Below are 22,493 nucleotides of genomic sequence, written 5' to 3'. Positions count from 1 at the left end.
CAGCTCGGTTTGTTAGTTTAATTGCTGTTTAAATGGCCTTAATAGGTCTTTGACAGTTCGGCGGGTGCACAGCCGATTCCGGTGCGTGCCCACTGAACTCAAGATCTGAAAGATGTGCAGTGACGTTGGGACGCACGCTTGACGTCACCGCGCATCATTTTACGTGTCGACGAGCGGGCCCCACCCTACTCGCCAACCCTAAGATTCTGCCCATAATGTCACTTGGCAGCTTCATGTGTGGTGCTTGTCGGAGAACCTACCTCTCAGGAATGGCCTTAACAGCCATCAGCAAACATGTACCAAATGAAGACCCCCCCGCCTAAATGGGTTGTTTACTGCATGTCCATCATCTCTTCTAGTTGGAAGGATGCCAACATACATACGTTGTTTTCATCGTATTCTATTGAAGCTCAGTATTGGGGATCAACAGGCACGGCGGTATCCATTTAATGGGCTGAATTCATACTCTGTGATGCTAATATTAAATAGGTTATATGCTTGTACAAATCTTAGCATACTATTTCAATCAAGGAATTAGTTCCGTTTGTTCATGTAGCAGATGAAGTAATTTCAAACCAGACTGTCAACTTGGTTGCAATACCAAAATATTGCGGATACTGGAAAATTGAAATACAAACAAAAAATGCTGGAAACAGTTGACAGGTCAGACAGCATCTAGTTCAGATGAAAGGTCTATGACCTGAAATGTTAACTCTGTTTCTGACAAATGCTGTCTGAACTGCTGAACGTTTCCAGCATTTTCTGCTTCTATTTCTATTATCATGTTTGTTGCTAACATTGTACAGTTTGATTTCAACCTTTAAGTATTAAACCAAACTATCCCTTTCATCTGCCTCTCTCCTCCGGCATCTTTACCTATCATGTCCCACTCAGCTGGTGGCATATTTTTAAAATGCTCAATCAATCTGAATAAAATGTTCTTTCAGCAACGTTCTTAAAAATTCTTATTGACTTGTACTTTCATTCTAACCATTAAAGCAGCAAGAGCATTCAATAAGTCTCTAACAACCTAACAATACAAAATGAATTATTATGGTATCAGCACATGAGCAAACTCCAATGAAGACTTTCACTGTTCTTTTGATTTTTTTTTGAGTGGAAAAGCTTGCAGGTATGATTGCTAATAGTTGAACAGATTGAAAGCAAAAGCATCATTAAGGTCGAGTGGCAATATTGAGAAATGGGAGTATTGTTTTATAAAGGCAGCTGAATTTCATCTTGACGAAAATGACCTCTTTCATCAAATCTCCCCAGCAAAATGAGTTTGCCAGTTAACAGTGCAGTGGGCACCACTCATGAATGCAATGAGTCACATGGGGTTAATCAAACACTTTGGGAAGCAAAATCCAATATTTTGGATAATATACCCATCATAAACTATGATGGTCTGAGGTTCTGAAAAGAAAAAAAAGCAACACTTCTCATGCTTATTGAGCATTACTATGCAGTCATCAACTAGACCTGCATTATGAAAATAATACTGGGAACTTGACTATGAATACACTTCAATGCAAAAGATAGAAACTTCATCACTTGACCTTCAGTGCATGTAAAATTCTTGAAATCAGGAGGGTACTGTCCACTTCTCTAAAAGTACCAAGCAGAAAAAAAAACACATTTTCATTTATGCTTTTTTTAATACTTGTACAATGATCAAATTGTCTAATAATGCAAACAGTTATAAATCCATAGTGTACACCCTGCATTTTCATGTATTAATTAGCAAAATTTTGCCTATGTGCATTTTTGTTGCTCATGTCAGGAGAGAGGCTCCTTGCTGCAGTAAGCAATAATATAATATTCGTTCCCATGATCATTAGCACTGAGCCTGAAACAAAATGAATTCCCTGTGATCAGAGTACTTCAGGACTGCACTCTGAATAATGATTCTTTCAAGCAGACGTATTGGTGTTCAAAGAACAGATTAAGCAAAATGAACTGAAGTACACTGGATTGAATTTTAATTTAATTCTTCTTTTCACACATTAACAGTTTGAAATTGCATTGTGTAATATTAACAATGAATGCACTAATGCAGGCATATGAGATTTATACCTCAACCATTTTAACAAAGTCATTGATAGCAGAGGAATTTCACAGACTGTTGGGAGATATGAGCGGAAAGAGTTAAAATGCAGAATCCTGATGCCAGTATTCTAAAGGAACATGACATGGCTGTAGACTGAATTTTCAAGTCTCTGTCTAATTACCCACCTGTGTCCTCTGGATTAGGAAAACATAAAACTTAATTTAAGTGTGATCTGGAGACCAGAGAAAAAGGAAACTTGCATACTTTAGCAAGTTGGATAGTTGATTGCAGGATGATTGAAGGTTGAGTCAGCTGCATTCACCTCAATAGGGCCATTGTATAATGTACCACGATAGATCAGAAATGTAAAGTTGCATACGATTAGGTCATACTGTTCATGTTATATCATGAGATTTTGATTAAGAGACTTGTAAGAATCTAAAAATATATAAATCAAATGTATTTTAATTTGAATTTGGATTCAGCTCATGAAGATTGAAATCAAGAATTGTAACTCAAAAACACTAGCCTAGAAATTACATCACAGGCCATGCCTGTTTTACATGAATTTGCACACACCTGTCCACCATAATGAACGTTTAGATGCCTGTAAAATGGACACAGGATGACTCAATTTCTAGGCCATTGTTTCCTCAACTTAAGTTCTTAACTTGAGTTGTAAATACTTACCTTTATCTGAGGTATTAACACCTTCAATCAATGATATTTGCTGTGAGCATATTGTCTTAGCATCATTGACTGAAATAAAATGAACTGGTTAACACAGATGCTTGTGGTAACAATATTGTACAGTGTACTTTTAAACGTAAACCTGACAAAGGATCTGAGCCAAGTGATTAGTATCAGTGATGTGATTGAATAAACATTTAATAAGACATTTTTCTGTTTATTATTAAAGCTAAGGCACCCGCCCAGGATGACATGACATCTGTTTAACCATTGGACAGAAAAATGTTGCATTAAGTCATTAGAAGTTTGTTCACTTAATGAACTATCATATTGCTGAAAAAAAAAAGGAATTTCAAAACTTTTCATTTTGTACTCATCAGGACATTTGGCAAGAAAACCAATATTAGGGGCAATCAGCAATTTATACTGTCTCGTAAGAGAGTGCTGATTGGTTGGCAAGCGGACACTGATTGGTAGAGGTGTTGCCGTCGAGAATGCACCAGTAATGATAACTGACAGCTAACTGCTAAGTATTGTTCGAAATTTAAACCAAGCAGCTTGACCCAATTGGCCATTGCCTTGCCCTGAGGAATGAGTCAAGGAATGGCTGTCACTTATTTTGTTTAGCTGAAACAGGCGCAGTATGTGTACATGTTATTTCTGTCTGCAAAGAACAGGGCCCTGTGTATTAATATATGTAGCTTCCAGTATACATAAATGCACCACACTGTGAGCCCAACTGACAATCTTAAATTGGTTGCCAGTATAATTTTTAGCACTCTGAAGATTATTTAGCAAATGTTGTCCAATCCCGGAATCACATCTAATGTTGGACATTGTATCTTGAGTTTTGCAAGCATGGACTGGTTGGGTACATTCTGTACCTTGCCCATTGTGAACAGCAGCTGTGGCATGCTGTTTGATACGATCCATCAGTCTTTGGGACATACGGCCTATATACCTAGCATCACACTGGCACTGTACATTAATACACAGGATCCTGTTCTTTGCAGACAGAAAGAACATGTACACACATTGTGCTTGTTTCAGCTAAACAAAATAAGTGACAACCATTCACTGTCTCATTCCTCAAGGCAATGCCTTGATCAATCAAGCTGCCTGGTTTTACAATGGTTCCAACAATGCTTGGCAGTTAACTGTCAGTCACCATCACTGGAGCATTCTCGAGGCAGTGCCACTCCCAATTGGAGTCAACTTGCCAACCAATCAGCATTCTCTTCTAATACAGTATAAATTGTTGTTTTCTCCTTATATTGGTATTCTTGCGAAGTGTCCTGATGAGTGCAAGATGAAAAGCTTTGATGTGTCTCTTTTTTCAGCAATACTCAAGTTCTATATTACCAAAAGAACTATCCTCTACCTGTAACTGTAGTATATTGTACAGCTCCCTCTCTGATTCTGTTAGGGAGGTGTAATTGAGGCTAGTTCAACAATGGCTGTTTGTTGCGAGCCCACATGGTGAGTCTATTCTCAGTGCAGTACACAACAGAAAGCTGGCAATGAGGATAGGATGGAATTCTCTTTTACATTTCATTTGAAAAATTGAAGGCTGAATGAGAATGTGACACACTTTTTAGAACACCTAAAGTTGATTTTGAAGAAATTTAAGCAGATTGAAAGGTTGCTCCATGTGCGTGTCATGTTCGTGTACAGCCTGGTAAGTCAGCATGGTACAAAAGTGAATGTAAAGAAATGGCACACATGGCATATTTGGCGTTAACGGGTTCATTCAACCCGTTAAATAAGTATAATTACAAAAGAAGGCTTCACATTTGGCTGAATGCAAATAAAGTAGGAGATGAGGATAAAGGATATGTGTTCCTCACTATGATGGGGCCAGGTGCTTTTGATGTACTTTCTAACTAGCATTGCCTGAGAAATCCCAGTACCATGGAATTTTTAAAAATTATTTGTTCATGGGATGTGGCCATCACTGGCAAGGCCAGAATTTATTTCCCATCCCTAATTTCCCTTGAAAGCAGTTAAGAGTCAACACATTGCTGTGGGTCTGGAGTCACATGTAGGATGGACCAGCTAAGGATGGCAGGTTTCCTTCCCGAAAAGACATTAGTGAACCAGATGTTTTTTTTTATATATAGACGGTTGATGATAGTTTCATGGTTATTACTGAGATTAGCTTTTCAATTCCTGATTTTTTAAAATTGATTTAATTTTTATTTTATTAATTGAATTTAAATTCTACCAGCAGCCATGGTGGGATTGATCCCCAGATCATTAGTCTGGGCCTTTGGGTTACTAGTCCAGTGACAGCACCACTACATCATCGTCTCCCTAATATGCCAAAATTAATGAGATTCTGGTCTCATATTATGGCATAACTAAGAATGAAATTGCATTGAGAGTTGTATTCCATCAAAGGATGCAGTTGCCAAATGAGACTGTAGCAGATTAAATTTTGAAGTTAAAGAAACTCTCTCACCACCATGGTACAGTGCAAACTTAGAAATCACCCTTCGAGACACTTTTGCAAGTTGCCTGAAGAACAATAAAATGCAGGCCTAACCTTTGAGTAAAGCCAATAAGCTGATGTGGAAGGAGGCCTGTGATGAGACCATGGCCATGGAAATGGCAGAAGAACGTAGTTACAGATTGCAAGGGGATTCTTCCTCCTGAGCTGGAAGGGGAGGTCTACCAGGTTTCAGCAGGATCCAGGCCACGGCAGCCAAGTTCACCGTCTCAGAGTCAGAAATGTAAATATTATCATTGCTATGGTAGCCATCAACCATCTAAACGCTCCCATTTTCAGTGAAAGTGCGATGTCTGTGGGGAACTCGGTGATATCCAGATGGCATGCAGGAGTGGAGAAGACAGTAATGTTCCAGGTTGCAGTCAAGCTGCAGGTCACAGCGGTGCACCAAGTCGAGGTCATAATAGAGCTAAAGTTAGTTCAGCAACCTGGAAGTCCTTGAATGCACATATGATAGCATCAAGCTCTGTTTCCATTTCTATCAAGCAGGAAGATCAAGAATTGTACTCAGTCAGAGAGCAAGAAAAACTGCACATGGAAGGTGAGAGTAATGATGCTGAAGATATAATTCCAGTGCCCACTGTCGAAATGGAAGTTGGAGATTCACAACTTACTAACGTTGCTAATACAGCTGCAGCAGTGGTTGTTATCAAGGAAGGGGAGTATAAAAAATCCCTAAGTCACATTCCCCTACGCAAAACTGGTGCAAAACTGACTAGTTATTCCAAAAATAGTATTCCTGTGATACGTGAAGTTAGTGTTAGGGCAGAGTATGATGATAAATGCTATTACTTGCCATTGGTAGTAGTAGGAAGAAACAAAGTCTCCCTGATGGGAAGAAATTGGTTTAAGAAGAGAGTGTTAAACAGGGCCAAGTTATTTACAGCAGGGATCAGTAAGAGAGGCCGGAATCTCGCAGCCCCTCAGTGGCAGGTTCCCCCTAGGTAGGGCCAGCGAGCCATTGAAATCTCCATTCACATTGGCGGGACTGGAAGATCCCAACAGCATTGGGGCCTGGAAAATTCCAGCCAGTAGGTCTGACATTGAGAAAGCATTAAGAGAGCACAAGAGGTCTTTGAGCCAGGAGAACCAGGTGATAAAAGTAGGCATCACAAGGCTGAAGTCAAGATAAAGGACAATGTGCAGCCAATATTTTGCAAGGCTAAGCCAGTATGTTAAATATAGTTCGAAGCAATATGTAAAGGGTTGGATAGATTATAGAAATAACAGAGACAATTAAGAAGGGGAAAGTTTTTTTTCATTCTTTTTTTAAATTCATTCACAGGCTGTGGGCTTCGCTGGCTGGGCCAGCATTTATTGCCCATCCCTAGTTGCCCTTGAGAAGGTGGTGGTGAGCTGCATTTTTGAACCGCTACAGTCCATGTGGTGTAGGTACACCCACAGTGCTGTTAGGAAGGGAGTTCCAGGATTTTGACCCAGCGACAGTGAAGGAACGGTGATATATTTCCAAATCAGGGTGGTGAGTGACTTGGAGGGGAACTTCCAGGTGGTGGTGTTCCCATCTATCTGTTGCCCTTGTCCTTCTAGATTGTAGCAGTTGTGGGTTTGGAAGGTGCTGTCTAAAGAGCCTTGGTGAATTCCTGCAGTACATCTTGTAGATGGTACACACTGCTGCTACTGTGCATCGCTGGTGGAGGGAGTGAATATTTGTGAATGTGGTGCCAATCAAGTGGGCTGCTTTGTCCTGGATGGTGTCGAGCTTCTGAAGTGTTGTGGGAGCTGCACTCATCCAGGCAAGTGGGGAGTATTCCATCACACTCCTGACTTGTGTCTTGTAGATAGTGGACAGGCTTTGGGGAGTCAGGAGGTGAGTTACTTGTCGCAGGATTCCTAGCCTCTGACCTGCTCTTGTAGCCACAGTATTTATATGGCTAGTCCAGCTCAGTTTCTGGTCAACAGTAACCACCAAGATGTTGATAGTGGGGGATTCAGTGACGGTAATGCCATTGAAAGTCAAGGGGGCGATGATTAGATTCTCTCTTGTTTGAGATGGTCATTGCCTGGCACTTCTTTGACATGAATGTTACTTGCCACTTGTCAGCCCAAGCCTGGATATTATCCAGGTCTTGCTGCATTTGGACATGGACTGCTTCAGTATCTGAGGAGTTGCGAATGATGCTGAACATTGTGCAATCATCAGCGAACATCCCCACTTCTGACCTTATGATGGAAGGTAGGTCACTGATGAAGCAGCTGAAGATGGTTGGACTGAGGGCACTACCCTGAGGAATTCCTGCAATGATGTCCTGGAGCTGAGATGACTCACCTGCAACAGCCACAACCATCTTCCTTTGTGCTAGGTATGACTCCAACCAGCAGAGAGTTTTTCCCCTGATTCCCATTGACTCCAGTTTTGTTAGGGCTCCTTGATGCCACACTTGGTCAAATGCGGCCTTGACGTCAAGGGCAGTCACTCTCACCTCACCTTGGGAGTTCAGCTCTTTTGTCCATATTTGAACCAAGGCTGTAATGAGGTCAGGAGCTGAGTGGCCCTGGGCAGAGCCCAAACTGGGCATCAGCAGATTATTGCTAAGCAAGTGCCACTTGATAGCACTGTTGATGACCCCTTGCATCACTTTTCTAATGATCAAGAGTGGACTGATGGGACGGTAGTTGGCTGGGTTGAATTTGTCCTGCTTTTTGTGTACAGGACATACCTGGGCAATGTCCCACATAGCTGGATAGATGCCTGTGTTGTTGTTGTACTGGAACAGCTTGGCTAGGGGCGCAGCAAGTTCTGGAGAACAAGTCTTCAGTACTATTGTTGGAATATTGTCATGGCCCATAGCCTTTGCAGTATCCAGTGCCTTCAGCCGTTTCTTGATATCACATGGAGTGAAATGAATTGGCTGAAGACTGGCATCTGTGATGCTGCAGACCTCTGGAGGAGGCCGAAATGGATCATCCACTCGGCACTTCTGGCTGAAGATTGTAGCAAATGCTTGAGCCTTATCTTTTGCACTGATGTACTGGGCTCCCAATCATTGAGGATAGGAATATTTGTGGAGCTTCCTCCTCCAGTGAGTTGTTTAACTGTCCACCACCATTCACGACTGGATGTGGCAGGACTGCAGAGCTTAGATCTGATCCGTTGGTTGTGGGATCACCTAGCTCTGTCTATCACTTGCTGCTTATGCTGTGGTGTGCTTTCAGAATGAGAAGTTATCCAACCAAGGTTTATCTCATTCCATGGTCAAATAGAAAAAAATGATGGGAGAGTGTCCGTGTTGATTTCCTTTGAAGTGGAAGGATAAGAGTAGCTTGTTTTGGTCGATAGCAATAGCAAGTGCATAACTGTTGAGCCTCAGTCAATGTGGTATATGTTTATACCACACGTGCCAAAACTATTGAGGTTTTGAGAAGTTGTTTTGCAATTTATAGGTTGCCAGAGGTATTGATGTCAGGTAAAGGTGCACAGTATACATCAAAAGTGTTTGAGATATTCTGAGTAAGAATGGAATCAAACACACTCTAGTACTACGATATCACCCAGCATCAAATCGTGCTCCAGGAAGTATAAAGATTGTGAAGTCATCTTTGGAGAATATTTGCTAAATGACAAGCTAGGCAGTGATTCCCATGTTTTCCACTAAAACAGGCAAGCCAATTTTCTGCTCCCTTACAGAATAACCCCATAGTCTACAACAGGTTGCTCACCTGATGAGTTTGTGTTTAAACATGTTCCTTGGACATGTTTAATTTGTTTAAACCTGATGTCAATAGCTAAGGAAGATATAAAATAAAGATAAAATGAAAATGAGTCATGATACACTAGGCATAACATTTAGAGAGTTCAGTGCCAGTCAGAAGGTCATGATGAGAAACCACTGAAGTGATAAGGAGAAGTATGTGTTTGCAGTTGTTGTAAAGGGACTAGGTGTATTCCTGTATCTAGTGAAGATTCAAGAAAGGCTCCAGCAGTGTCACATAAATCATTTGCTTGAAATAGGAAATCTGGCATAGAGAGAGCATGATAAACATCCTATAGTCCAAATTCCTCCTACAGTCCAAAGTTAAAGTGAAAAAGAAAGGGGCAGTCACAAAGCAACTGAAAGTTTGCCAGTATCGCAGAGTCCACTGGTGGAGCAAAGTGAGCAACCATTAGGTAGAGTTAATAGTGTCACAGGGCTATGCCCTTTTATTTTTGAAAATATGATTTTTCAACTTTCAATTAATTGGAAGGTTTGCAAATTGCGCTGAGACCAAGCAAACTGCTTAAGTGTGTGTGTGGGTGTGCCCTAATGACTGCATGAGAGCCGATTGCTTGATGTTGCATTTTTATTATTTTTCTTGGGTTTAGTGGTTAATAAATTTGCTCTTTCTTGACTCAAGAAAACCTTGCCTGATTGACTCCTTATTGCCCACAGCTTAAATAGTTAAATACATCCCGACTTGGGGAAAAAGCGGATCATTGCAAAAAAATAAACTTAATCCTGTGTTGCGACCAGACCGAGGGGTCTAAATCGAAGGGTGCCAGTTCACCCCTTCTCATCTACGCATAACATGCTTTATTGCAGTAGATAAATTTAAATATTTGTTTAATTAATTCTATCTTTTTAAAAAAAATGGTGACAAATGTTCCTGATGCCACAAACTGCTGTTCCATTTCACTCCCAATGTTTTATCCCTTCCTCTTTAAAGTGCTACTGCAAGTATAATATCGCGAGCTGCCTATAAAGCAGTTGGCAACTCACCTCACTTATACAAGAAATACCAAGAAAACTGATAAGCCTCCAGCTAGTGTTATGAAGGGAGAGCTCCTTGATAAACACATTAAAGCAAGTTCACCCTCATTGTCTCCAAAATTGTATGAATGCAAAATGCATTTGTTTAAAATTTCTGCCTCCCACACTTTTAACAGAGGAATTAATCTATTTTAAACAGGTTAACACCTTCATTAAAAGAGCCAGGAATTACGTATAAAATGTGTTAACTTGTTGTACACCAACATCGCATAGAATAATTTCTAGTCTATGGTTATAATAAGCTTTTTATTTGAAAGCAAAACTCAGCTGTATTAAAAAGAGAACACGATATAGCCCAATTATGCACTGCATTGCAAATTACTTCATATGCAACCTGCTCTTGAATATTTGATATATATGATCAGTAGACGCAGTTGATTTCCTAAATGCTTTGCTACGACTAATGTTTCCTGAGAGGTGAACAAAAATTGCTTATTTCAGGTAGCTAAAGCCAAATTCCCAAGGATATTCTGTACGGCAAGGTAGCTGGAACCAGAAGTCCAGTAGGATGCCCAAAGCTCTGTTTCAAGGATGTTTGCAAGCGTGACATGAAGGCCCTAAACATTGATTTTCACATGTGGGAGATATGCTAATGAAAGAAGGAAACTAGTGACATCATCTGTGGGTTGGCATGCCCCATCATGATGATGTGATTACAGTAGCTTGGCAACAGGAACCAATGCCGAAAACAACAACCCGCATCGACACCTGACAACCACCTCAAATGTGGGTGCTTATTGCAGAACCTGCCACTCAGGGATTGGCCTCTCTTGCCATCAGCAAAGTGCGCCACATGAAACTATCCCATTCCCAATGGATTTGCTGCATGTCCAACATCTTACATAAATGGAAGGATGTTGATGAAGTTAAATTCAAGGTTCTGTTGAGAATGTACTTTACCTCTGGGACTGGTGAGAGAGGCTTCAAATGCTTTGCCCCTATCTCCACAATGGTTCTGATCAAATGGGAGACACTGATCTCCAGTTCCAGCCACCACCTGAGAATTCCTTAGGAGGTCTTTGGTTTGAATAAGGGACTTCACTCTGTATACTTTCCTGCTGCTGGTATCTGACAGATAAAGCAATCCAGAAACGGGGTCCACGGCTAGGTAGTACTTGTGAGCAGGACTGTGGCTGAAACAAAAGAAAAGCATTTCAGAGGTTAGAGAGTTGGCTTCTATTTCCTGCATCCCTTATAGGCCCTAATTGTACTGTATTAAAAAGGAACAAAAGAGTTAAGAAGAAATAACAATGTTTGTGGTTTAATCTAGCAATCTTGAGGGGCAGCTGCGTTCTAATATTACTGTACTGATAACTTTGTGATTTTTGATTTGCATTGTTCTTCAAGTCAAGGTGACTTTTCAACTGTCATTATATTTACCAGGGATACTTTGCAGACACAAGAGGCCAGATCCTTCAAAAAATAAATGATTGCCATGACAACTAAACCAAGATCTTGTACAAGTGACCATGGAGTACATTAACTCCTCTTTTCCACTCATACCAAGTAATCTGTAACCCTGGTAATGTAATGACACTCTAATCATTCTGGAAAGTTTTCAAGCTATGAATAACACTTTTTTTCTCTGGAAACAACACAAGCAACATGAATTGCATGAACAAAGAAATGAACTGACTAACAACGTAAAACAAACGAGTTCCAGTATTTCACTGCCCCACGTTAGGGGATTAGTTTATGTAGTCTGTGCAGCTCAGAAACAGATCTCTGTGTTTGTATCAGGTCATTTTAAATTTATAACTTACAGTGATTTTGGTGCACAAGCTTTGAGCTGCAGTCCTATCTTATAATATTTGGAAGGTTCTATGTCTGGTATACAATACACTTGGGTGTGGTTGACCATCTGCCATGTCACAGTTGCCTGTTCAGAGACTCCTGGCAAAATCTCTCAGAAGCTATCAGCCAGCAGCTGATGTCAATGATAAAATATTACTTCTAGTTGCCTTTAGTGTGCTACTGCCAACGAATGAAGACAAACTGCTACCAGCCATGTTGCTGAGTGACACAAGTGACAATTTGTGTGTCCTTCTCTTTAAATGCTTGACGGATGGCATGACTGAATTTGGTTGGTTAAACACTGATGTGGTGTCTGCTTTGCGTCCCCATTGGACACAAATGCTCGATCCACCAGCTGTACTTTTAATAACTTTTGCCAGCTCTCAGCTGGCATCAAGCTGCCTGCCTGATGGAAGCTAAGCATCTCACCCTACAGGAAATCTGTCACTTTGTCACATCAACCAATATGAAAATCTCCTACAGTGAAACATCAATAATTGTCACCTTGTTTATCATGGTATTTTTATGTTGGTGTAAAATCCAGCATTTTCTCACGTAATTCATCCCAACTGGACTGTTTCAGCATATGAACTAAGCCTTCCACAGGCTATGCTTTGTACCCAAATTATATTGACATATTTTTAATCAAAACAAAAGTATGTGATCACTGGTATAAATGCAGATTTTGTAACACATCAGTAAACGGAGTTGTATCTGTCTGTGCACCACAAATCTATATTTCCCTCCCAAGATTTTTGCATATAAATTGACAAAGGTTCACCTTGCCAGCTGTTCTGCTGTGTACTGCAGGATGACTGCTGTTGCTGCTGAGGAGTACCAGCTGGTCTTTGAAGGGCTGCAGGAACAATTAACTGTTTGCACTGTACTACCAGTGGCAGTGAAGGGTTAACACAGCCTTGCATTTATGCCAGACTTATGCCTCCAGCAACCACAGTGCATATCACAGGAATCGACTGCCTTTCATACACTGTTCCATTAAGTGTGCAACTGAAACCATGGCCCGAATCTTCCTTCAGGGGTAGGAACCCCTATTTCTGACCTTGAACAGACAAAAAAATATACACTTACCTTGCTGCAATTTTTCAGGGCAGTTTTCCAATGGAGGATCCTGCAGAACAGACTCGGAGGGAGCAATGGTGAGAATCCGCGCAGAAACCATGCCCCCTTTTTATGGCACTAGCTGCCATACTCTGTAAGTGAAGAATTTGAATGTCCCGAAGTTGCGGAGAGAAGGTAAGTGTGTAAAGGGATAGGCTGGGTAAGATAAGTGGGAAGGGTGGGTGAGAGGGTAGGGTGGGTAAGGTAAGTGGGTAAGGGGGTAGGGTGTCTGGGTGGCAGGTGGATAGGGTAGGTGGGCAGGGGTGGCAGGTGGGTGAGTGGGTAGGTGGGTCGCGGGGCAGTTGGGTCGGGTCAGGGTTTAGTCAGGTTGGGTAAAGGGAGAGTTGAGGGTCGAGGTGGGAGTCAGCGGTTCAGGGTGGGTGATTGCAGTGGAGGGGGGGGGGTCAGTTATATAATTACCCAGGTATTAGACTAGGTTTCTTTCTGTCTAAGATTTCCTGGGTAACTATCCAGATAAGTACCGCGGAACTGTCCAAAGTCTCCGACTCTAACTTAGAATTGGAGATTTTCTGGCAGGTGATTTGCCTTCCAAAAGCTCAAACTTCTGGAGCAGTTTCCACCGAGTCTTTGCATTGAGACTTCCGAGGGGTTCCATAGCGCATCTTCCGCGGTACATCCGGTCTCCAATGACCGAGAGATTGGAAGACCTGGGCTCATGTTTAGCTATGTGCTGCCCAACTGTGTTCACTTCAGCAGTCACCTGGAGCTTCTTCCAAATTGCTACCTTTTTCAAGTGCAGAACATGGTTAATTCTACTCATCAAGCCACTGCTCTGAGTGTACCAAGAGGAGCTGTGAAATATATCCATCACTAATCCTCTGCTTGTAGTCTCTAAGTCAAAGGATCATAGGTTCAAGCCCTTCTCTAAAGGCTTGAGCACATAATCAGGCTGACTGTTCAGTGCAGTATGGAGGGAGTGCTGCACTGTCAAAGCTGTCATGTCTCAGATCTAGGACATTAAACTGAGGTATTTTCTGTCCTCTCAAGATCACATGACATTCATTCAAAAAAGAGTTTCCCCAGTGACCTTCCCAATATTTATCCTTAAATAATTTTTTAAAAACCTGATAACTTATCTCATTGCTGTTTGTAGGAGTTTGCTGTGTGCAAATTGGCTGTTACGTTTGCGACTTTAAATACTTTCATACTGTGCTGCATAACTCTATTCTAAATGTCTAACTACAACCCTCAGTTGTTGAATCATGCTTTTTGTTCTTGATTGTATTTTGACAAGTAACTTCATAAAGGTTACTGCATCTGTCATTATGAAACCATGAATCCAGTGTAACACAAATGCACAGCACCAGTGTTCATATAATGAGGATCACAGCTGTGAACTTCAGCAGTTTTGCTTATCCTCTTTGGGGTACAGGTATTGGGGATGACTCCAGACTCCTTCAGAAATATACACTATTCCACGTGTGCCAAGATAGGCCATTAAATCACACAGTATAAATGAGTTGGGTAAACTATTAGGGGCCGGGTGAGGGGGGGTGAAATTTAATGATGAGTTGGGTGGGCTGCAGGCGGGCGACCGGTTAAAAAAGCAGAAATTTCCAGCATGCTGGGAAACTGGCAGGAACCTGCCAACTTCTGCCTTTAACCTTAGCCATGATCTACAGTGCACAGGAAACCCCTGTGGGACAGTCCGTTCAGTTATTTACATATGTAAACTAATTTCTTTACTTCTTTAATCCTAAATTCTGACTTTAATATTGAGTGCACAGGTTTCCCAGTCTTTCTGGAACTCATCAGGGAAAACGACTGGTGAAGGCAGTAGGAACTGACGGGTCTGAGCAGTTGACAGGCAAGAAATGCTTTAAGTACTGAGATTTCACATCTGCTTCTTTGCCTTGGTAAAAGGCTTTTTCTCACTGGACTTGCATTGGAGGTGATTTCTACTACTGTGGCGTTCATTACCCTTGATCTACACTTCCCAGCTGTCAACCTTCAGATCAGCACAGGAGCTGCTTATATAGCTATACCTTGGACCTCAGATAAGGAATATCAAGATGAGCAGGAGCAGCACCAGAAGCCTTCTCCTCAGCCACCCCCCATTCTGCAGGTGAGAGGAGATAAGCATAGAGCTCTAGTTCACAGGAGGTGGTAGCCCACTACAGGGTTTACAGGCAGAGGATAAGTTTCCTGGTCATGATTGAGCAGCAGGGCCTCAGGAGGCTTACGGTTTTGCACCAGGTGGCCGCTGACATTTTCAGCCTCCTGGAAGAATGCCTTCTGCCAAGTGGACCAGCTGGGCACACATTGCCTGTGATCATCAGAGCCACCACAGTCCTTAATTTCACAGCTTCTGGCTCCTTCCAGGGATTAGCAGGTGATCTTTGTAGCAATCTGTTTCTCACAATTGCATCTCGCAGGTGGCTGGTGCTATGTTTGTCAGGACCAGGAGTTGTGTGCACTCCTCAACTGATAAGGCCAGTGAGAATGAGTGGGCACTTGGCTTTGTCAATCTGGTTGGCTTCCCACAGGCCCAGTAATTAACCGACCGTACACATGGCAGTCAAGGCACCCTCGGATCACCTTGGCGTCTTTATCAATTCCAAAAGCAACACTGTTTAGCTTGTTGCAACCACCAACGGTCATCATGCGTGTCTGTACAAGACTCTCAGGGAGCAGCCATGTTGCCTTCATTCTGTGGCAGTCAAGCCTTCCTGAGATATTAACACCTCAAAGCAAAGTTAGCGAATAGGTTCCTGAAGGCATAAGTCAGCCAATCCAGCCTGGTTTGGCCAGGTTAAGTCAGGTGATGGATGAGAGCAGCCTAGGTTTATTTTGTCCAGTACTAACGGTCTCCCTCTGTTCCTTCTTCACTGCCCTGCCCTCACCTGAAAAAGCATGAGGAACTATGGGTATCTTTGTCACTAAGTTTTGAGAACAGCTGCTGCTTCTCCCATTTCTCCTTGCCCATTAAAGCAAATCTCCTACCAGGCTTTCCTGCCCCAAACATGTTTTTCTAATTTCTTGCCTAACTTGACCCCATTTCTAAGCTACTGAGTATACATCTGACCAGCCTGGCCCCTACACGAGCTAACATTGCAAATAGATGCCTATCCTCAAGTTTGTGTTCCACCCTTTCAAAATCATTGTCATCTTCCTTTCTCAAAAAGCAACTTTAACCCCTCTATGCTTGAAAACTACCCATCTCTAATCTCCCTGTCCTAGTTAAAGTTCTTCGATGTGTTGTCCCTTCATGGTTAAATTTCTCTAATGACATTCTGTCCTTGTTACATCACTGAAACAGTCCTAATCTATGCCACAAATGAATTCCTCTGCCATTATGACAATGTTGCATTACCCTTCTCATTCTTCACATCACTTCCCTCAAATTCCTTTACTCTGATGTCTAGCTCAGCAGCAATACCCTGGTTTGCTTTCACTCTTATGTATCCAATGTTAGTCAGAGCATCTCCAGCAATAGCTTCTCTTCCCACCCCAAAACCATACTTCTGGAGTCCATCAAAAATCTATTCTTGGCCCATCTAGATGCTGCCCCTTGGCAACGTCATCTTAAGAAATAGGCTCAAGTTTCCACATGTGCATTGATTACAGTCAGTTCTACTTCTCCATCAATGACCTGTTTGACCACTGCTTCAGTTTTATCAGATTGATTATCCAAAATCCAGTTGTAGATGAGCTGCAATTTTCTCCAGTTAAATACTGGGAAGACTGAAGCAATTGCCTTCGGCATCCTGCCACAACTATAAGCCAGTTTGTTTGCATTCTTGACATCCTATTTGACCCTGAGCTGAGCTTCACCTTCTATTCTGTCCATTACAAAGTACATCTACTTGCACCTATAGCACCCACAGGTTTGGGAGGTGCTGTCGAAGAAACCCTGCCACATTGCTGCAGCACATCTTGTAGGCCGCATTGCGCCAGTGGTGAAGACAGCGAATGTTTAAGATGGTGATGGGCTACTTTGTCCTGGATAGTGTTGAGCCTCTTGAGTGTTGCTGGAGCTGCATCGTTCCAGGCCAGTGGAGACCATTCCAACACACTCTGACTTATGCCGTGTAGATGGTGGACAGGCTTTGGGTAGTCAGGAGGTGAGTTACTCACTACAGAATTCCTAGTCTCTGACCTACTCTTGTAGTCAGTGCAATAATGTGGCTGGTCCAGTTAAGTTTCTGGTCAGGATATTAATTATGGGTGACCCACTGCTGGTGTCAAGGGGAGGTGGTTAGACTCTATTTTGTTGGAAATGATCATTGCCTGGCACATCAGTGGCACATCAGTTACTTGCAACTTAACTGCCCAAGCCTGAATGTGACCAGGTCTTGCTGTTGTGGGCACTGACTCTTTCTTATCTGTGGGCTTGTAAATGGGACTGAACATTGTGCAATTATCAGAGAACATGCCCACTTCTGACCTTATAAAGGTCATTGATGAAGCAACCAAAGATGGCTGTGCCTAGGACATTACCTTGAGTAACTCCTGCAGCAATGTACTACAGCTGAGCTGATTGGCCTCCAACAAACACAACCGTCTTCCTTTGTAATAGTTTTGACTCCAGCCAGTGGAAACATTTTCCTCCCGATTCCCATTGACTTCAATTTTACTTGGGCTCCTCGAAGCAATACTTGGTCAAATACTGCCTTGAAATGAACGGCAGTCACTCTCACTTCATCTCTGGAATTCAGCTCTTTCATCTATGTTTGGACTAAGGCTATGATGAAGTCTGAATCTAAACTGAGTATGAGTAATTAAGAGCTGTTTGATAGCGCTTTCAGCCTTCCATCATTTCGCTGATAACAGGATGGCAATTAGTTGGATTGGATTGTTAAAATTTTTGTGGACATAGGCAATTTTCCATTTTGTTAGGCAGATGTCAATGTTTTAGCTGCACTGGAATGTCTATTTCATCCAAACAGATGCAGAAGCTATGTGCACCAGTAGTAAAGTACTCATACATTCTGATTTGCACAATTCGTAATGACAACATCATCAGCAAAAATCAAATGAAATGAACTGAATAATTTCTTTTTTTAAATTACATCATTATACGTGCACACTTGTTGAATCTGTGGAACATTCAGTTTCAAACACAACTCATTGAGTTAGAGTTTGCCCTCATGATTAACCATGCACTCATCGCAATATTTTGCATGTATTCTGTAAATATTATATTAGTCACGTTACTAATATGCAATACAGTATTTTACATGAATCTTTAAATATTTGTGTGGCACATATGTTTCATGGTATTGTTTACTAGGTACAATAGACCTATAAAAGTCAACCAGATGAGATATTACAGCTTTGAACCTTCAGTGCATAATAAATAAATGTTTAAAATTTATCGTTAAAGTAATGTAATTGCTTTTGAATTGTGAAAGGGGATTTCCTTGCTGGAGACATTTAGAGGGTAATTTTAATTGACGACAGGTGGGTTCAGGGTGGATAGCAGATAAAACTTCTAAAATCTCAAACCTCACCCAACCCACCCACTCTCTGTTTTAAAGGAGGCAGGTCTGTGTTGGCAGCCAATATGCTCTCAGAAGGCAAGTTGGTTGGTAAAATCCTCTATTTTGACAGGAATTGTTTTAAACCCTGGAGACCGGGTTTCCCAGATCTTGGGAATCCCTGCAAGTAAAAGGAAGTGAAAAGTGCCAGATCTGTGAGGTAAGTGCCTTTAGAGAACCATCTGTGGGCCAAGAGAAGGAGGGGTATTTTCTCCAGGCCCAGCAAACAAACCTCTTTACACATCCCACGATCAACGGACAGTCCCCCCAAACCATCCATGATCTCTGATTTACAGCACCCTCCCCTGCACTCTCCAACTCCCCTGATCTCTGATCTCTGATTTTCCCCAACCCACTCCCACAATCTCTGACTGTCCGAGCACCCCATCGTAATCTCCTAATTACGTGGCATCGTTCCCTGGTTGCTTTACTCTGTCAATCTGGCACAAGGGAAAGCACCTTCCCACATCTGGTTGGGTGGGAAATCCATTGAGAAGGTTTAAAAGTTATCCTGTTCTAGCAGGACACCTAGGAAACATGTACTTCCAGGTTTCCTGTACAGAAATCCTCCCCTCTCCTCACCCTCTCTTCACAGCTGAGTAAATGGCAGGGCGCCAAGGTTTCTGGTTCTAGCTGGTCTGTACTGCCACATTGCTGCAATTGCACAGAGACAGAATGACCTGTGCAAGGTAGAGTCCAAGGACTTTGTGATGGAAGTGCACAGTTCTGGAGTTCCAGCCCTGCTATAAAAATACAAAAGTCTTCCCACAGACTGCAAGGCATGATTTCAAATTATACGTTGGAGCACATCACTTGAAGAATATGAAATGCCTTTGGGTTGGAGAAGGGGGCTGGGGGGAGGAACAACTTTAACCTCGTAGCTACAAGTCAAAAACATTCAAAATTTCAACCTACCTGTGTCTCATGTCTCGGTTTCTGTAGAAGTTGAGAATCACAAAGGAACAGATCAAGAGAAAAAGAACAGGATTTAATTACTCTGTAAATCAATGTAAAGGAAATAAAATTTAAGAAAAATATACACAAAAAAATGGGTGAAATCATGCTATATTTTAGAATGAAAATCTTTCACTGTTATAGTAGAGATTCTGAATAATTAATATTAAACCAGTTCCACTGTTTGTTAAAATAGAGAGCTGAGCTCCTTTAAATATTCAGACGCTGGTACACACAGTGCAATTTCACCCCATAAATTGTTATGCAGATTGAATTTAGCAAGGAGAAGAGCATGTGAGCAAGGCAAGTGTTTGCAGTCTTAGCTGCCTTTTTAAAAATTCTTGGGCTGTGTGTATCGCTGGCAAGGCCTTATTTAATGCCCACTCCCAGTTGTCCTGAGAAGTTAGTGGTAACTGAGTGGCTTTTTAGGCCTCTTCAGGGGACAATTAAGAGTCAAACATGATGGATTGAGGGTGGACTGGATGCCCCCCAAAGGACATCAATAAGCCAATGCAGGCCCCAAATCTGTGGTACTGCATGTGAATTGGCCAAACCATCAATCCTTAAAGAGATCGCTGGATATCTGGCTTCCTGCAGATTGCCTGATTTTCCCCTTTATAGCGACACTGTCTGTTCAGCTCATTCTATACATCACTTCTCCAATGATTGGGTTGCTCAAAAACTGACTCTGATTCTGTGAATATGTCAGTGGGCATGACTGTGACACCCAACAGTGTTAACAGCCGACTTGCATTCACGACCTCGGCTCAACTATGGGAAGTGGCAGGAGAACTACCAGTGTACTCCTGCTGCTTCCACAACGATAGCCTATCATCAGTTACAGCATTCAGAAGGGAAAAACCACACAATGCAGACAAGTTGCATAGAAATTTCAGCTGTAGTAGGGTAATGCTTTATTCCTCGGCCCCAGATGTTACAAGTTGGTCAGCCTGTTTATTGGCTTGTTGTTAGGCAAATTAATGAACAAAAATAATTAGGAATAATTAGAAAAATAAAAATGCAACATGCAAGTGTAACATCTGAAACTCCATTAACCCTATCCCTCTGCATAACACAATACACATTCAGTTGTCAAAATAAGGGCGGGCTTAATTTCCCTTTCATCAGGAGTCATTTTGTATAATACAGGAGGAATGGGAAGATTGCAGTCCCTGAAAGGAACAGTGCACCTTAAATTGTTTTTAAAGAAAGACAGAGACCAGGAGAAAAAAACTATAAAGTGGTCCACAAAAGGGACAGTAATCTAATATATCTAACTTTGTTGAGGTTTGGGAGGGAGAGCTTGGTGATTTTAAATGCTCCTCACTTCTAAATAGAAGTCTAGCTCTTAGGCCGGACTTTTCCAGCCCCTCGCGCCGGTGGGATCTTCTGGTCTCCGCAGATGTGAATGGAGATTTCAATGGCTCACCGGCCCTGCTGTGGGGGAGCCTGTGGCGGCCGGTGGGGGGGCGGGGGGGTGGTGGGGGGGGCTGGAAAATTCCAGCCTTGGAGATCATTTCCAACCTCATCTTTACAACATGGCAAACAGAGGGTATTGGAAACAGCTTGGTGCTGCTTATAGTAATATGCCACAAGAGGCAGCTTTGCTTACTCACGGCCAGCACTTTTCAACACCTGCACTGGCGAAAACCCTAGGATGATTGGGGGAAGAAAACAATTTTTAATAAAACAATGACAAAGCAGCGCTCATACCCATTCTTCACACAGAAGCTATTTGCTGCAACTGGAAATTTCATGAGCCCCCAAATGCACAGGGCTAAAAAGAATCTCATGAAATCTATTGGGAGATTCAATGTATATAGAATTTGCACTTAGTAATACATTCACCATCATGATGACAGGGAACCCTTCAAAATGTCAGGCTTGCAATAGTTGAACCTTAGGTTTGAAACTCTAACATATAAATCAGCTCAAGCACATCATACCTCAATTCTAAAATATTTATGGCATTTCCAGATGGAAAGATCCGGCGTACAAAATTGAAGTCCCCGATGTAGACACTGCCATCTGGGCCGCATGCCACAGCAACTGGTGCATAGAGTTTATTGTCATGTGCCAGGCTGTTGCAGTTTGGACAAGCAACGCTCCGTTGACGACCATTTCCCATGATGCTTGTAATGACAAGTGGTTGCTGGGATATAAACTGGTTTTCACCATTTCCTTTGTGCAGAATTCCTGAATACAAAATGAGAGGAGGAAATAGCTAGGAGAGATACCAGCAACCCCAATTCTCCATTTACCAACTTTATCAATAAGCACATCCAATGTACCAATTATATTTACTCCTTCACTGTATTCTTAGTAGTTTATTCCATAAATCTTACTCGAATACAGGCTTTTTATTTGACTTCCTGTCTTATCCCCAAATTTCTGTTTCTTAACTTTTGTCCTATTGTATTTGAACCCTTCACTATAGTAAAAACATTGCCTATACAAATTTTGTCAAATAGTTTTCTCTTTCCTTTTTCAGCATAAACAGAATAGCTTAATTTTTTTCTGTAGCATGTAGTACAAATGTCATAAAGAGCATTTCCAATTAGAATAATATGCTACAGTGCAAAGATCTTGCCAAAATATTTAAGGCAAATAATTCTGGAGAACTTTCAGCCTATATTTTCACTTAGCAGAAACTCAATTTGCTGACTTAAATTAAATTGAGTACAAAGGTGTTAAATTGCCACTGATTGGTCTTAGATCCAAAAAGGGCTGAGATTTCTTAGAATATAAAGTTTAATTGAAGAATACAGGCTGTTTATTTCAATGCCAGAAATGAGTTATGTTCAAATTAGTTACAACACAAAATAGGAAAATGTTCTGTCCTCTATTTGTAATAGACTTTACCTATCATCAGTGCATTTTCTGAAATTTAGAACACAGATAGCAGCAAGATTGTTCTCTTAATTTTCATTACTGCACCCATCATTCCATATGAGACATACTAAATATTATGCATAACATTATAAGATTAATGTCAGTTTTAACATATAGCTAGCAAAAAGCATCAGAAGGGATTCAGCCTCATTTATTCCTCAGTACTGGAATGATCTTAGAAATCTGACATTTGTTTAATTAGAAAATGTCAGGCAAAA

At 41.6% G+C, this 22,493-nt stretch overlaps 1 protein-coding gene across 1 annotated transcript in view; it reads right to left on the bottom strand.

Annotated features, from left to right (window-relative positions):
- Positions 1–22,493, bottom strand: part of tenm1 (teneurin transmembrane protein 1) — a 1,283,715-nt gene that overhangs the window by 109,992 nt on the left and 1,151,230 nt on the right. The window contains exons 20-22 of the mRNA XM_078547452.1: positions 21,330–21,579; positions 19,345–19,365; positions 10,916–11,148 (exon numbers count right to left, since the gene is read on the bottom strand). Coding sequence (XP_078403578.1) covers positions 10,916–11,148; positions 19,345–19,365; positions 21,330–21,579 — 504 coding nt within the window. The remainder of the gene's footprint in view (positions 1–10,915; positions 11,149–19,344; positions 19,366–21,329; positions 21,580–22,493) is intronic.

Source organism: Cetorhinus maximus, chromosome 8 (genome assembly GCF_964194155.1).
Source record: "Cetorhinus maximus chromosome 8, sCetMax3.hap1.1, whole genome shotgun sequence".
In the NCBI taxonomy this organism is placed as follows: domain Eukaryota; kingdom Metazoa; phylum Chordata; class Chondrichthyes; order Lamniformes; family Cetorhinidae; genus Cetorhinus; species Cetorhinus maximus.
Note: the sequence above shows the minus strand (reverse complement) of the source record. Positions and strands in the feature narration are given on the sequence as shown.